This window comes from Drosophila erecta, unplaced genomic scaffold (assembly GCF_003286155.1).
Source record: "Drosophila erecta strain 14021-0224.00,06,07 unplaced genomic scaffold, DereRS2 tig00000055-arrow-pilon, whole genome shotgun sequence".
In the NCBI taxonomy this organism is placed as follows: Eukaryota; Metazoa; Arthropoda; class Insecta; order Diptera; family Drosophilidae; genus Drosophila; species Drosophila erecta.
The window spans coordinates 5,404,261-5,421,625 of NW_020825200.1; the positions used below are offsets into that span (position 1 = coordinate 5,404,261).

At 42.4% G+C, this 17,365-nt stretch overlaps 1 protein-coding gene across 5 annotated transcripts in view; it reads left to right on the forward strand.

Moving 5' to 3' along the window:
- Positions 1 to 17,365, forward strand: part of LOC6541299 (nesprin-1) — a 105,338-nt gene that overhangs the window by 41,091 nt on the left and 46,882 nt on the right. For 2 of the 5 annotated variants that reach the window (XM_015159854.2, XM_026978388.1), the window contains exons 11-17: positions 687 to 924; positions 1,037 to 3,819; positions 6,090 to 6,395; positions 7,827 to 7,978; positions 13,354 to 14,323; positions 14,423 to 14,635; positions 14,690 to 14,950. In XM_015159854.2, coding sequence (XP_015015340.1) covers positions 687 to 924; positions 1,037 to 3,819; positions 6,090 to 6,395; positions 7,827 to 7,978; positions 13,354 to 14,323; positions 14,423 to 14,635; positions 14,690 to 14,950 — 4,923 coding nt within the window. Of the gene's footprint in view, positions 1 to 345; positions 553 to 686; positions 925 to 1,036; positions 3,820 to 5,426; positions 5,793 to 6,089; positions 6,396 to 7,826; positions 7,979 to 13,353; positions 14,324 to 14,422; positions 14,636 to 14,689; positions 14,951 to 16,930; positions 17,301 to 17,365 lie in introns of those variants that run through there. The other 3 variants (XM_001968739.3, XM_015159848.2, XM_015159850.2) reach the window with 3 other exon arrangements.

Sequence of the window (17,365 nt, forward strand, 5' to 3'; positions counted from 1 at the left end):
ACCACTTTCCTTAATTCAAAGTCAAGCAATTATATTGTTTAAAACGAATAGAAGCATCCTTGTGTAGATCTATGCAATGCCTTTCAGATCTAAAGAGTAGAATTTTTGCTTGTTTGAAATGTATTTAATTACACCTTTTTTAAAATATTTAGTCTGCCACTCTATTTTAATTTTATCTCTATTATTTTCTAACCACTGACTTGTTCTTTTTATTAATCCCTTAACCCCAAAAACCCAACACTGCCCCAATCTTTGTTGACTTGCCACACTGCCCGTAAATGTTGTAAAATGCACTACCCACCACAAAAAAAAAAATGCTATGCCTTGCGCTTTGCTGCCTAAAAGAAACCGCCTCCAAAGACTCGGAGCTCAACCGAAGGTGTCAACAGGAATGATGATAAGGACGAGGATGATGTTGAGATTCAGGTTGAGCTCAGCGATGTGCATGAGGCGCTTTCGGATCCGATTGCCTACGAGCGTGTCAGGAACTATCGCCGCATAGTTCGCCTGAATAGCGCCCATGTGGGCAAGCTGAATGAATTAGTTGCTAAGGTAAGAGTAAGGACTATCCCCATATACAAACGAACAGGTGGCGGTCTGCATGGCTGTGTTATTTAAATTGCTTGTTTTGCTTACAAATTATGCTATAAACGAATTTAATTCAATTGCTTATTTGTCTTTACCAGGTGCAATCCCACTTGGGTGGTTTGACTGCATCCGTTAGCGAACTGGAGCAACAGCAGAAGCAGCGCGCCGAGCTGCAGGATTGGGTGAAGAAGCAGCAGAGCTCTGTCTCAGATTGGATGATGCGTCCATGCAAACTGCGTCCGGAGGCAGCTCAACAGGAGCTGGTGTCCATGAACGATTTGTTGAACTCCATCGGGGACAAGCGGTCGCAGTTGATGCTGGAAATGACAGGATCGTGTAAGTGTTAGATGTAAAATTGACTGCAACTTATAGGTTTCTTCAAAATTCTGGATCCTTGGAGCAACCCTGTGACCCTTCTGATTGTATTATCTCTTTTTCGTTCCATTAGTGGGCGACGAGGATACCGATCTGGATGATAACATCGACAAGCTGGAATCAGAGCTCATGGATGCCATTGCCAAGAAGCAGGCTGGTCAGAATGTAATCGATGGCTACCGCCAGGGAATGGCTGATGTCCAGAACTGGTTCGATACCCTGATCAAGCGCATGGACGTTTTGGATCGCGGTTCGGGCTTGAATTGTGCTCAGAAAATGGCGGCCATTAACGAGATCAAAAACGAATATGAGCTGCAAGGACATCCCAAGATTCAGGAGCTCAAGGGCAAGGCAGCGCAGGTGGCGGAGGTCATCAGCAATCTCGATGGCCAGCAAGTGGAAGAGCAAATGAAGTCACTGGATCGCCGCTTTGCTGATCTCGGCAAGCGCATCGATCGCAAGGCTCAACTCCTGGATGTGACCAACAAGGGTGTGGAGGGAGCTAAGGGCGAGATTGATCAACTCCAGAATTGGGTGAAACAACAGATTGAGGAGCTGCAGGCACCCACTCCATTGGGTTACACGCCCAAGGATGCCGAGGCACGCCAGCAGAAGATCAAGAGTCTGATGAAGGATGCCGAGGCCAAGCAATCCCTGGCCGATGTCCTTGAGAAGCGTGTGGCCAACATGCAGCAGGAATTGGAACCCGTTGAGTACTCCCAACTGGAGTCCGCATTGCGTAATCTCAACACTGACAACCGCAACTTATCGGCAGTCCTGAAGGCTGAACTGGATCGTGCTCTGGAGGCCAGCAAGGCTCGTAAATCCCTGGAGAACGATCTGGACAAGGCACGCCAATGGCTGAAGACCAAGATCTCTGAAGTGCGCAAGCTGCCCGTCTACCACCCACTGACCTCTGGTGAGATCGAGAAAAAGATCCAGGAGAACCGGAAGTACGATGACGATGCCAAGCAGTTCAACGACAGCGTTTTGACTGATGTTCAGCGCCAAGCGGCCAACATAATGAAGGATTGCGATGATGCCGACAAGGCTGCACTGCAGCAGATCCTGGACGAAATAGCTGCCGACTATCAGACCCTCAAGGATGAGAGCAGCAAGAGAGGAAAGTCTCTGGATGATCTTCTGCAAGGTCGCAAAGCCTTTGAGGATTCCATGAAGAACATGGGCGATTGGTTGAACGAAATGGAAACCGCCACCGAGGGTGAGCTTCGTACCACTAGTCTACCCGTTTTGGAGGAGCAGCTGGCCCATTACAAGAAGCTCCTCAGCGATGCCGAGAATAAGGGCGGCCTCATCAACGATGTTTCGGAGCAGGGAAAGAGCATCCTGCCCACACTAAGCAATGCCGATAAGTTGAAACTCAACGACGATATCAAGAACATGAAGGATCGTTATGGCAGAATCAAGAATACCATCGATGATCGCGTGAACGCCCTGGGTGATCACATCAAGAAGTACAAGGATGCCAAGAGCCGGTTGGCCGAGTGCAGTCAGTTCTTGGGCAATATTCAGCAGAAACTCAGGGAACTCAACCGCCCGATTGGGTCAAGGATCGAAGATGTCCAGGACCTGTTGGGTGCCTATGAGGGAATTCTCAAGGAACTCAAGGACAGCAAGAGCAAGATGGGCGATATGCAGATGGATGATTTGCCAGAGTTGCAGAGCATTTTGGCCCAGCAGGATGATATGATTAAACTGATTGAAGATCAGTTGGCCCATCTCCGCCAGCTTCTGCTGCTCCGCGAGCAGTTTATTGCTTTGATTAATGAGATTATCGCCTTTATCATGAAGTACACCGATGTTATCATTGATATTGAGAACTCACCTGATAGTCTGGAGGATAAGATCAACAAGTACGATGATGTGATTGTGAAGATTCAGGAGTGCGAAGGTGTCTTGGCTTCGGCCAATGATAAGGGCCAGAAGATTGCGTCCGAAGGTAATGCCGCCGATAAGAATAGCATTACCGAACAGTTGCAGTCCCTGAAGAATCAGCTGCAGAATCTCCGCAAGGCGGTGGAATCGCAGCGCCAAAAGCATCAACTCCAACTGGAATCCCACAAGAAGATGGCCGCCGAACTGAGCGAAATCCTCGACTGGCTGCACAGCCACGAAGGAGCGGCCAAGTCGCGTCCTCTACTGGACCGAGATCCCGAGTCCGTGGAGCGTGAGCTGCAGAAGCACCAGGTTCTCAGCCAGGACATCGAATCCTATCTGAATAAATTCAACAAAATCAATGATGGTGTTAAAACCGAAATAGGCATGCCGAGTTCCCTGTTGGAAATGCTCTCCGAGGGCAGATCCCTGGTGGCTTCCCTGCCCCATGAACTGGAGGAGCGTGAAAAGTATCTGAAGAACAACCGCGACTCTCGTTTGGAGTACATGCAGCTGGTGGCCAAGTTCAATGACTGGGTCCATGAGGCCGAGTTGCGTCTTCAGAACAGCCAGCATGGCATCGACTACGAGCACTTGGTCCAGGATCTAGACGAACACAAGATATTCTTTGGCAATGAGGCGCCCATCCGTAACCTGGTGCACAAGCAGATCCAGGAGGCCGCCGACAAGATTTGGTCCTCACTGAACAACTACGAACAGTCGGAACTTTCGGCGGAGTTGGCTCAGTTCCAAACCAAGTTGACCAACACACTGGCCAATGCCAAGACCCAACAGAGTGAACTGGAGAAGGAGGCGGAACGCTGGCGGGAGTACCAACAGTCCATCGATCGCGTCAAGGCCACCATCGAACGCACCAAGTTCATCGATGAGCCCGTCCAGAATTTGGCTGGACTCCACTTCAACATCCAGAAGCTGTCCCACGCCATCGGCAATGTTCAGGTGAGTTTGTTGATTCGTTTTTGTGTGTATTTGAATGGTTTTCCAAAGGTACTTTAGTATCTTACCTTTAAGAAAGTATACGTATTAAAAGTTTTATGAAAGCCTTTTTCACGAAAGAAAATGCACATCCAGATCTGATTGAAAGTACCACCTATTTAGGGCTTTAACTTTTGTCGTTACCTAACATAAAAACCCAACATATGGACGGCTCTTGTGTGTATTTAGGCACTCCTTTGAATAGCCATGAATATTCAGCTGTTCGACTGCATGCTTTGTGCATATAAGTGTATAGTCGAAGAACCAGTTTTCCAAAAAATGACACATTGCACAAGGATGTGCCACTAACTTACATACATATTTACTTATGCGAATGTATCGCCTTAAGAGCAACCTTATGGAGTGGCACCATTAAAAACCGAATTGCAATCGTTTTCTATCTTTTGCGTTACGTAGCAACGATTCGCCGGCCGGCAAAAGCAAATAAAATGCACTCTTGACTCACTTTCAGTTGCATTTGCATTTAAGTCCTCTTCTCTTCTTATTCTTCGCTCTCTTATTTCCACAGAAAATAAAGAGAGATTTGATTTTTTGAGCTGATAGTTGTTTATTGAACACTTTGAGTGCCCATTTGTTTACTTTCGTAAGCTTTTACCTTGGGCACTCATTAAACTTTTAACCTACTAGTTCACTATTTGTCGAGCTTATCGTTCAGTCGTCTGTTGTCGGACTTCCAGTTCGATTATAATTATTCAAGGCACTAGCTCGGTTTTTATGCTCGGCAACTGGAAAAAACAGCTGTTGTTGTTGCTGCTGCCCCGGAATGAATTAAGCTCATGACATCATCAGCACCAGCAACACTGTATCAAGCAACCAGTTTTGAGCCAGGGATGGATTCATCATATATAATGATTTATATATATCTATCTTTTTTGGGATGAATATTTCAACGAATTAATGTTTTTCTAATCTGTTTGGAAGATAGCAATTGTTAATTCAAAATACATTTTGTAACTATTTTATTTACTATTGGTTTCAATTCAATTTTGTTGTTATAATTTAAGGACTTTTTAAACGGGCTTTGAAAAATGTTATAGATTTTATTCAATAGAAAGAAAATAAATACCTTAGATATTTCAGTTTCAGTTCTAGCCCTGGTTTTTCAATGGGATATTGAGATACACATGCTAAGTGCACATTTGTTGGTGTTTGCTGAGTGAGCTTTAAGAGCACCAGCCCTTTGGTCTGGCTCTTTTCTACACAGCTGTTCTGTTGTTGTACTTGTTGTTCTTTGTTGTTTTTGCCGTACAGGGCATGCCGGCAATTGTTGTTGCTGCCAATTATAAAAGAGAGAGAGACAGCGACAAAGAGAGTGAGTGACGTGTACACGGTGGCGTATGCGTTATATACACATTGTATGTGCGAAGCCCAACTTTGGCCGCCCACGCCCACCCAAAAACGATGTTCCACACACATACATTATGCCAAATGTTTGAAAAAACGTGTTTGCCCGGCTTTTTGCTCTCTTTGGGCCTGCTCTGACGGCAAATTAAGAGAGATTCTAACTCGTGCTTATTTGCTTTTGCTTTTGGGCTGTTGGATTTATTTTGAGTTCCGTCGAATTCACTTCAAGTTGAGACGTTTATCTGTGCGGTTGGCAGCGTGTTTTAGATTCGTATTCGCGATTCGTACCGTACATACATGTGTATAGAAAGAGAGCAAAAGAAAGAAAGAGGAGAATCGCTACATTTGTTAAATTTGAATTACCCGTTTCGTTATAAAAACTTCGCCATGTGCTTTGAGCAAGGCGTAAATTGAAATTGAACAAAAGTATAAAAAAACAGCAACAAAATCGCCAGCCAGATAGACATCAATATCGAAAAGCCAACGGCTAACGTCATCAGCCATTTGAAATCTATAAAAGACCAATAAGAAACCAAACAAAATAAAGGTCGCAAAAGGAGGCTACACTCGAGGTGTGTGTGTGTGTGTGTGCGTTTGTGTTTGTGAAGAAAAATCTATAAAATTTATATATGAATTAAGCAACGTTTGCCTTTCAACTCCGTGGGCCAGACATATGTCAGAGTTGAACTAGGGCACACTTAGCAAGCTTCTAGCAAACTCTAGACCAAGACGAAAACCCGGAATTCCAGATATACCTCTTACATATACATACATATATATATATATTTTGTACCAACCGCGTTTCCTAAATCGGTGTTACGTCAGAACCAATTTCATGCCGCTTGTTTTTATACCTTCGTACATTTCAGAGCCAAAGCAGCGACTTAACGCTAGTCAACCAGCAGGCCCAATCGCTGATCCGCCAAGCAGACGCCCGCAATCGCCAGCTGATCGAGCAGGATAACGCCGCACTGAATAGATCTTGGCAGGATCTGGTGCGCAGCCTGGAACAGCGACGTGACAGCCTGCAACAGTTGGCCGAACATTGGGACGGCTTCGAGAACAGCCTGCACGCCTGGGAAAAGGCACTTGGTCGACTGGAGGACAAGTTCCGCAATGTCGATCCGACTGTAAGATCCCGACGTCACTTGGAAGATACGAAGAATGCCATTCAGGTGAGTTGCAACCTTTTGGGGCGACACTGAGAAAAAGTCACTCTTTATTATAGTGCTTTATTTTTAAGGGGACGGAAAAGTTATAATTTTTAATTTATCATTTATCATTTCTTTCATTTATGTTATAAAAATATCCCCTTTCATACAATTGATACAGATTCATGTGTATGTTTCATTCATGCTCGGTTCACAGTGTTTTCATACTTAGGGGCACCCATTCATTCACTCGGTTTCGTTATGGCAATCCGCCCTCCCTTGGGGGCTTTCATGTTTGTCAAATATTTTTACCAATATCCATGCATAAACACATTCCGACAGATACATATGTAAGTGTTAGATATATACGTAAACTGTATAGCCGTGAACACCATGCCGACATCAAGTTCATGGTCACGTTGTGGACCGGAGCTTGCGCTCTCGTAGTTTGAGTTTGTCACGCTCTTCGGACTCTCTTAAACCGACTTGAGCTTCTCGAAAGCCATGGAGCAGCTGAGTTTCCGAGGCAGGTCCAAAAATTTAACTTACGATGTGTTGTGAATGATTAGCACGGAAAGCCACTAAATCACAGTAATCAAGAGCTCAATGCGAATCAAAAAACAACATTCTAACTTTCGGTTTCTGCGGAATCTTGAGCTAACCCACAGAACCAGATATACTCCCATGATTAATGACCTATAATAACATAGAGCGGTTTGCATACCTCTGATTTTATTTATATTTATGTAAATAAATAATAATAAATAATAGCATTATTTTATTGTAACTTGACTCAGCACATTTGTGGCACTTATCAGTAATGATTTGAGTGATTTGTAGGCGAGTGAAATCACTATTTGGAGCGATAACAACTTTGGAAGTTTGTTTCCAATCGGTCAACTATAAATAGTACAAAAACACAAATTAACCAACTAAAAAGGTAGTCCCACCTCAACGTCAATAGCAAGCTTTCAAATCACATTTCAATTGAAGCAATTTTCAGCCATAAATGCTAGGCCCGACCAAATCAAACTAACGATGTTGTCATACATGTGCCATATGAAGCAGCATTCAGCGATAACGAACAAAAATATCAAGCCAATGATAAACAAAAGCAAACACTTAGTAAAGGTTTTAGATTGTCTTTTAGACACTATAAATTGTATTTCTCTATAGTTTTTTGCTTATACTGCATTTTAATTTTGTCGAAAATCTTCTTGATCAAATAACCGCAAGCTCCAAAAGCTGCCAAGTCAAGCGAACAAATTTATTTACTATTATACAGTGCTGACCTTCCAAAAAACTGGAAATGAAACCGAAATTGAGGGAGATACACAAAAAAGTTCTACAAAAATGATGTTGCAATGATCATTTCTGTTTAGAAATTACATGACCACACCAAATGAATCATAATTGAACAAACATTGTAATTAGCAATAATTTTTATTTTTTTAGGAACTGCGTGAAGAATCAAATCAACTTAAATCATCACATAAAGAAATCGAGGCGCTCTCTAAATCCATCCTCACATTCCTTGGGGAAGTACACAAACCCTCGGCGGAGGCCATACAGGCCAAAGTGGATAAGTTAGTTGAGCAGCAGGCCAAGTGAGTACCCAGTGAAACCCCAATTACCAGAACCCTATCAACTATGCCATATACCATTTACCATATAATGTGTTTAACTACGCGTGACTCGGGACCCAAAAAGAGAAACAAACCCAAACAAAACACAAACAAAGGTCCCAATCGAAACGTTTAATTCCGGAAATTGTATTGGCTTGCATACATTATATCTAGCTGCCAAACTTGTTGCCTAATGAAAATAAATGGCAATCTAGAGAACCTAACTGGTTACAGATGAATATCGCCGAGGCTGGTTTATATCATGTTTATATCACACTCATTTCTAAAATATCCAGTGATGTGCTACGAGGAAATTTCTTAACAGTACTTTTAACAACTAAACTACATACTTATAAAGCTTGTTTATAGCTCTAAAAAGAAATGCTTCTCGCCTTTTCAAACCTTTTCCCAAAACGCCTGACTTGTTCGGCCCTCGAAATGCCATCTTATTGTTATAGTTGAGTTGGAAACTGACGTCAGACCAAGTGTTACGCTTCGTTGTCGGCGTTGTTGTGTGTGCATTACGTAACCGAGGCTTATAGCGTTTTGTTTTTACCCCCTTCAGTCTGCTATTTCCCGAAATAATTGTTAGCTTTATTGTTCTGGGAATCCCGGAAAACTCTTTATTTTTAAGCACTTGTTTTCTTTATTTTTCCCGGTGGCTATCCCGTTCTTCAAAAAACTGTGCCAAAGCTTCGGTCTTATCAAACGCGATAGGGGTCTTAGGAGCTATTTGATATATGTACATATATTTCGTATATGCTTTTCGCTTTTGTGATAAGGTACACAGCGAAAGAAGAATTCTTTAGCCTTTTTGGCGGAAATGCCTGATATATAAATAAATAAATAAATTGTTGTTATTTATTGTTGCCTGGCGCTAGACAAACACAGAAACTGTGCCAATATGTCAGTTCATTTCATTCTACTTGTTGTTCATTGTTTCATTGAAAGTGTTGTGGATTTTCTTTTGCTAATTAATCACGTGCCGAAAGCTTGGCAACATGTTGCCAGCAACATATTTATTTGTTCATAAGCCCCGATACTCGGATCACGTAAACACTTTTCGGTTGACAGCGGCCCACTTTTCTCCCTTTTGGCCTTTCACACTGACACAATTTTTGGGGAGATCACCGGCCCCCCAATTCCCCCAATCTATTTTGTTTTATTTTTACACACAATTTGTTGTTTCTTGACAGCAGTCCGCTTGAAAAACGAGAGCAGCAGCTGTGTCTATAATTTTCCTCAATTTTTCCCCAAATTTTCCCTCAAAACCCACCGCAATGTGCGTAAGTTTTTAGGAGGCTTAAAGCGAGTAAAATGACAAATGTTTTGACTGCTGCCAAGCGATGACGGGTTCTATATATCAGTACACATTCTACGGATAAGCACGTTTTACTGTTGGTTGATTAAAATAACAATCAAGAAATGAATATCATTTAGATGTATATATTTCGAATGATATAATAATGATATAATGGAATGATATAATGATCTCCCAAGGGCTTCCCCATAAATTCCCTGAATTATTTCTTCCTTTAATTGTATTCACATTCAAATGTGGCTATCCCAAACTGAACAAATAAACTATGCCATCATCGCACCGAAAAGAGTGATCTAATATAGCTCCAAGCGGCATGTCATCGATAATTATATAGACACAACTGAGATATGTATATGGTATATCCTAAAATGCGTCGCAAAATTTCAATGCATTTACACACTTGAGATATTAACAACATTGTTTCGGCATGCAAAATCTAATCGGCAGAAATACATTAAGTCTCTTGCGTTTTGTGGGGATTTAATAATTTATTTTTAACAACTCGCGGCGTTTGTGAGCGTGTTTATCTTGAAGGCGACAATTAACTCCATTAGCGAGTAAATTTGATTTTTGCGCAAATACTATATAGAGATTCCAAAGCGAAATATGAATATATGGCATATATTTATGTACATATGTATTTGCCATTGAAATATGAAATGCCTGAGCGGATTCAAGCTAGGCAATGAGAGCAGAATGTAAACAAAATGCCGAAAAAATCATAAAGAATAAGTAAATAAAAAGCACAAGTGAAAATTAATTTGTTTGCTTGAGTTGGGTGACTTCATCAGTAAGAAATGGCAAAAGTATGAAAAAAAGGTGAACTAAAAACCATTTGTGCAACTTATTAAAGTGAATGACAAATGAACTATTGCTGAATCATAGTCGTATCTTGCAGATTTACCAACCTTATCAGGTGTATAAGACATCATTAGGCACCCCAACGAATCCAAGTTTAATCTGGGATTTGCATATGCATTTGCATGAACAATTTGTCATTCCGGTAAGGCCGAAATAAAAACAAATAACAGACAACAAGAGAAGCGAATAATAATAAAAACTTTGACCAAATGAGGTAATCGGGTAATAATAAGTTCATTTTCGCCACTGTTAGCCGTTAACAGAGTGCTGTTAGCTTTTTCGTTCCATTCCACAGCGTTGCTCTCTTTTCCGGTTCACGCGAGTGGTAAGTTTATTGCCGGCTTTTCTTATCTAAACCGGCGAATTGGCATTATGGCTTTATCAATCAGCTCTGCATTTTGTGTAATATTTGGCCCTGGAAAGGGTGAGAGTTTCCTTCTAAGTTCGTTGATTTCAGCCGGTAAATTCAATGCCAAGCCACTTGGCCATTATAACTTTCAGTCCCCCCTCGCCCATTTGCTCAGATATTTTTGTGTGTTGAGTTGGGCTCTTAGCAGCATTCGTTCTTTTATTTCCGCAGCGCCTTCGTGCGCCATTAACGATCGACAGCCGACGAAAGCCGAAGCACATTATTTGGCAATTTTTGCATGCGCCGCCAGTGTTGAGATTCTATTCGAATCAGTTTTTATTTAGAGTTAGCTGCAAGCGGACGTGTTTCTCAAACTGGATGGCTGGAAACTAAATGAAAGAGCAAACGAACGAAGCGACCGCAATACATATACGCATATTTTTAAATCAAATTAATTAACTAAGAAGTAGTAAATACCAGAGAAGCAGCAAAGCAAATAACAAAAATACACTCAACCGGCGCCCCAAAAATACAAGAGAGAGATGTATGACAATGGATATACATTTGAGCCAATGGCTTCTAATCGGAATTTACATTTCTTCCCTTCGGTTCTTTCTATTTTCATGTTGAAGTTTCGAACGCCGCTTTGTGGATTACCAGGCGTATACGTAACGAGCGAACAGCAACGAGTCCGGGAGTTCATTTTCCATTTGCAGCGTCTGCTTGGGTTTCACCGAAATTCCGCTTACGGAATTGAGGCACTGGAAGTCAAGCAGAGAGCTAGCAAGTTGCAAAAGTTGAGCACACTTCTGCCTCCAAAGTTACAGGAGGTCCGAAAGTTGTCGCCAACGAGCCAAAATCGCACACAGAAGACTGAGCAGCAATTAAAAATTTGTAGTTCTAGCTAATTGCCGGCCACTTACGCACACGCAGTTAAAGTCGTGAAAAGCATAAGGTGATTAATTTCCCACAAGCAAAATAAGAAGATAGAAATCGCGTACTTAAACGAGAGCTGGTAGAAATTTTCAAGACTTGATTAAGTCATCGTAGATATGCAAAACATCACCGGTCTCTGGTACTCGTATAGTTCGTATAGTCATATACTCGAATACCTGCCAGGGTCGTCAGGTGTGATTGTTTTTGTTATTTTCGCCTCATTCGCTTCGCTAGAGAAACGGAGAGAAAGAGCATATGATTCGCACGCGTTTCTACTTTAAACGATGACGTAGCCAAGGCGACCGAAATAGCCAGACCCAGTGCTTATCGTCGTCGCTGCGGGAATGATTACATTCCTACTGTCCCCATAATTGATCAAACTATTTTTTGCAAACGTTTGTTTTTTTTTTTTTGTATATTTTACGATTTGTTTTATATAGACACTTGTTTCGTTTTGGAGCAACACGCGCCACTTCACGAAATGTGCCTTTCACTTTCACTCGTACTTGCCACGGCATTTCTAGCATATTTTGCCATTTAAATTAGAGCCGCGTACTAAATTTATATCGTTAATTTGTACAAAATGGCAGCCGACTGAAAATAGCGTAGAGGAAAAATAATTTTCCTTTTTTTTTTGTTGCTCTTAGATTTATTTTGCTCGGTTGTCGGCGGCGGCAATTCAAACCCAAACAAAATTGAGAACTCACTAGTTCGATATTTGTTGGCTGCGAAAAATGACGCCGAAATAATTCTGGCTAGTTTATAGACGAGTATCGTTTATTTCCGCTCCCCGATTTTCTCATTTTCGGCGCAGCGCATTTAACAATTAAATTTGAATGTGTTCAGTCGACTTTTCGGCCAATTGGCCAAGAGCCAAATGTGAGTTGACTTGGCCTCATCTTGGCCAGCTTTCGGTACGGCACTCGGTGGCTGTAAAGGGCAAAAAACGTTCCATTAACGAATCCGTCATTCCATGCCAAGTGCAATGGTTGGACATGAAAACGAACAAGTATACAACATAATACTTCAAATACACACCAAGCGCCTTTTGCTTTAGGCCACCAGGGCGTATGAGTGATATGCGTCATGTGCTGGAAATACGGAACGGAAATCAATGCGAATTTCATATACGATCCATGTTACTCATTGATTCATCTCGTTCACTGCAACGCCCCAATGACGTCAGCTTGTCTACGGCCGAAATGCAAATCGGCCGAAGTGCAAAAAAAAAAAATCAAAAAAATAACATAAATAAATGAGGGGAATATAAATTTAAACATGCGCCGCTTTTAAAAATACACACAAGCTAAAACAATAACAAAAGCAAGAAATTTTAAAAGCGGTGCGTGTCCAAGAAACGCTAGGGTATTCATTTATTTAATTTTTTTTTTCTTCGGCGGCTTTTAAATGAAGAAAAGTTTCGCTCTTTGGCTCTCAATGGGATCAAGGCAATTTCGAATTATGAGAAATGTACGAAAATCTTTTTCGAATTTCGAAAATTTTCTGTGGCCCAAGCAAATGTGGTCGAGGCATTTCATTTAGAAAACTCTCTTGTAGCCAAACGGCAGCATTCATTTTTCACGGAAATCTTCGCAGCCTCGAGGCCAAAGCCCAGTGGATCTTACACAGATATATATATAGCGATATATATATATGCGCAGCAAAAGAACATTGAAAACTTCAGAATATTTCAGCCTTTTGTGCCAGCAGAATAACTTTTAGCACCCCAAATATCTCTATAGATAGAGGTCTTTCAGATCTCTTCGCGTGTACGGAATAGAACTTGGTCTATACCATCGGAACCGCGTGGTCTTCACACTGTCTACCCATCGACTGCATGCCATTGAATAACGTGCCCCTGAAACTTTAACAAACCGCTCTGTTTTTCAGATTGAACGACACTCTGCGCGATAAGGAGCAACAGGTTAGCAAGGATCTCGAGGAGATCGAGCAAGTCTTCCGTCGCATCTCGCAGCTGCAGGACAAGCTAAACGCGCTTCACGATCAACTCCAATCGGTTCACGTCTACGACGAGCACATAGCCCAAACGGAACAGCTCCTAATCACACTGAACAGTCAGGTGCAGCAGGCCGCCGAGGAGAGCAAATCACTGGTGGCCCAGACAACGGCCCACTACCAGGCCAAACAGAATCAGCTGCCCAGCGATATTGCCCAGGAGTTTACGGCTCTTGAGCTACTCGCCGAGCGAGTCCAGGTGACCATGGAGACCAAAGAGAAGGATTTCAAGCGGGCGAAGACCGTGCGCACCGAATACGTGGCCGGTGTGGACGCAGTGCAGCTTTGGCTGCTCCAGGCGGAGGTGCAGGTGCAGGAGAGAAGCCTCACACCCACACAGATGAAGGAGCTGCTGCAGCGCATTAACCACGAGATCACCGCCATCTACGAACGCTTCACCCTGGTCAAGACCAATGGCCAACTGATCATCGAGAACTGTCGCAACAGCGAGGAGAAGACGCTGGTGCAGACGACCATCGACCAGTTGGCCGCATCGCTGGCCCAGGTACGCGGCTGGCTGGACGAGAAGAAGCAGGCGGTGGGCGATAGTCTGGACGCGTGGACGAGGTTCATGAACCTCTACCAGATCGTGATGTCGTGGGCTTCCGAGAAGCGCACCTTTATCGACCAGACCATCGAGCTGCGCACCCTGCCCGAGGCACGCAACAAACTGAACGACTATGTGACGGCTGTGAAGAGTATTAAACCGATTGTGAAGCATCTGAGCGAAATGGATAAGGAACTGGAGCACATTGGCCAGGTGACGACTGTGGGTGATCTCAAGGACAAACTGCAGGAGGCCGAGGATGCGAAGATATCCGTGGAAGCGGTGCTGCTAGAGAGGGTAAAGTGCCAAACCACCACCAGAGTGGAGGAATCTCTTTTGAAGTCCAACCATTATTCAACGTCCTTTTTCCCCCATATTCCATATTGTATCTTGTAGAACTCCCTGCTGCAAGAGGCCTGCGAGGAGTGGGACCAATGTGAACGCAAGATTAAGGATATACGCTCCTGGCACGAAAAGACGAAGCAGGGACTGGACTCCTCGCAGCAGCAGAAGAAACCGCTGCGCGATCAGCTCGGCTTCTGTGAGAAGACCCTGGCCGATATCAATGTGCAGAAAACGAAACTGAGACTGTCCATCGAGAAACTGGAGGTGAGTACTGGGGGCGACGGCATGGCTAATCCCTGCTTACCATCTCGTCCACAGGTTCATTTCCGCAATGGCATGGGCGGTGATCCGCGCCTGAGCGAGAATGTCGATGATCTGGTCCGCGTGCTCGACGGCCTCGGCGAATTGGTCAGGGCCAAGTCGCAGAGCCTCGAGCAGACGCTGGCCCAGATCGATGTTTACCAGCAGCAGATGCAGTCCCTGCGCCAGCGCATCATCCAGGAGGAGCAGCAGCTCCGCCTGGTGATGGCGCCCACGTACTTGCCGCACGATCGCGATCGCGCATTAGCCGAGCAACAGGTACGTACCGTCCAGTCTTTGATAGACTTAGTAGACCCGTTTAGCGAACAGCTAGCAGCTAGGAGTTTAATTCAATTGTAGCAGATATATTGCCAGGCTATCTCGTTAGTTAAGTCGGTTATCCAATGTTGAAGCCCCATCCCTTTTGATCTCTACCTCATTTCTTCATTGCTGTGAACGATCCTTCATCGCTATGAACAAACAGTTGACAGAACAACCAAAAAAAGTTATTAACCCTTTACCCGAATATATAATAAATACTTGATTAATCTATGGAATCGTTTTGCCCCCTACGCTTTAGTGTGTGCGGGTAGGTCTGAAGAAAAACAGTTGCACGGTGGCTGCGTATTTAATTTATTTTATTTTATTTCGTTTGTTTAAAAACAAAAGAAACAAGGCGCCTTATTATTTTCTTATTTTCATTTCATTCTATTTTGTTTGGCAAAATTCTATTACGTTTTTTTATTTTCGAATTCGTTTGGTGCCATCATACATATATCACACAAATGCTCACACAAATCATCATTCATCATTTACATTTCATCTTTGCGTTTCCTTATGTTCAAACATCATTCATCTCTCATTTACCAACCGTGCAGCTCACACTCTCAAAACTCATTGCTTTCATACCGCTCTCATTGGGAAAACTACCCACAAAATTGTTCCTCATCAGTATCGGATCTTTAGGATCTTTAAGATCTCATCATTACCATTTGTCACGTGCTGCGGCCGAAAGCATTTTGAATGCCAAGGAAACAAATAAGTTAGGCCACCCAGATGAGAAAAGCAAATTCCTCCTCCAGATAATCACACGGACTATTTTTAGGGCCATGCTGCTTGCCATTGTTTTTGTTGGTCATAAACAAAGTTTATAGATTATATTTAGAACCAGGTGGCCTAGCATAGGTTAAAATCAAGATTTCCCTAGTTTTTTAAAATAGCTTGTACATTTATTACTAAAATTTAACTTTACATTGCGAACTGCAATGTTGGCGGTAAGTGGCAATCTTAGAATTCAATTCAATTTGGGACTCTAGCTAATTTTGATGATATTTGGGGCAGCTCTTGCTATGAGAACTTTTTGATTTCCCTTCACCTGACCTCTCACACACACACAACCATAAGAGAAAGTACAGTCATCACATCGCATTTAAATCGTCACATTTTATGGCACATTTACACATTAAGCTTTGGCCTAGACATTTAAAAAATTCTTTTGGTTTAATTTCATCTACTTTTTATTTTACTTTTACTTTTATTTGATTATTCATTTAGTCAGCTTAGCCAAGCAAACATATTCTTCACCAAGCAGCTCTCTCTTTCTCTAAAAATCTTTTATATCTTTCTGGTATTGTAATAGCGAAAGTCGGTTAATATTTAATTATGGTTACGGTTATAATTTGATTTGGTATTTTATTTTTGACAATTGTATTTCTTTTTATCTTTTCTCTACGTAACTTTTGTTGAATATAAACAAAAATCCTGGTGTCGTTGCGCTGAAAACAATCGAAAAACAAACATGCAAATTATTAAACACACTTCATAAACTTGATTCTTACTAATCGTATATTAAACCAAATACAACTTATCTTGGGCTTTGCTCGCTTGCTTGTTACGCTACTTACAAACCGGTGACTAATCCAAATCTGCCACATTCCGATGTAACCACCCCACCTTTAACAACCCCATCGAATAAACAACCCCTTATCACACACATATTTAAACACACATGGGTACTGCTTACTTCTTCTATTAAAACGAAATATCGAACATGGTGAATGGTCGCTTTTCCTGTATCTATCCCATGGCGTATGATGTGCTCGCTGTCTTTGAATTACCATAAACGAATCTCAATATATATGCTGACATCTCTTGTATTTCTTCTCTATATACTATATATATAAATCTCTGCTCTCACGCCAACCATTCGAACTCTTTCAAAAACATGCACCATCTATACCCTATATATATGAACAATAGGCATGCCGGGAACGTGTCAAAAATCTGCATTCGAAAATAACTGCACGTAATGAGCGCATCAAGTTGTTAATACATCGCGGCACGCCGGACGATGCCAAGCTAGAGATTTAGGATGCCACACCCTTAACCATAAGATAAAGCCAATCTAGGACTAGATCAAAGCCAAAGCAGCCACCCCGGCGTCTTCCGTTTGCCCCTGCCACCGATCTCCTTCTCCCAGGAACGGTGGCTTCGGTACAACTGTCAACTGCCGTCACTACTCTAATCAATGAAACATGACCCGTGTTTAAGAATTTACAATTATCTATATACATATATATATACTATTTTAAAGAATAAATTAAATTATCAAATTATATTTTAAAAACGCAAGCCCCTTTCGAGTATAATTTATGAGGGAGCTAGGACTCTTGTAACTCTTAGGTAGCTTAGCCT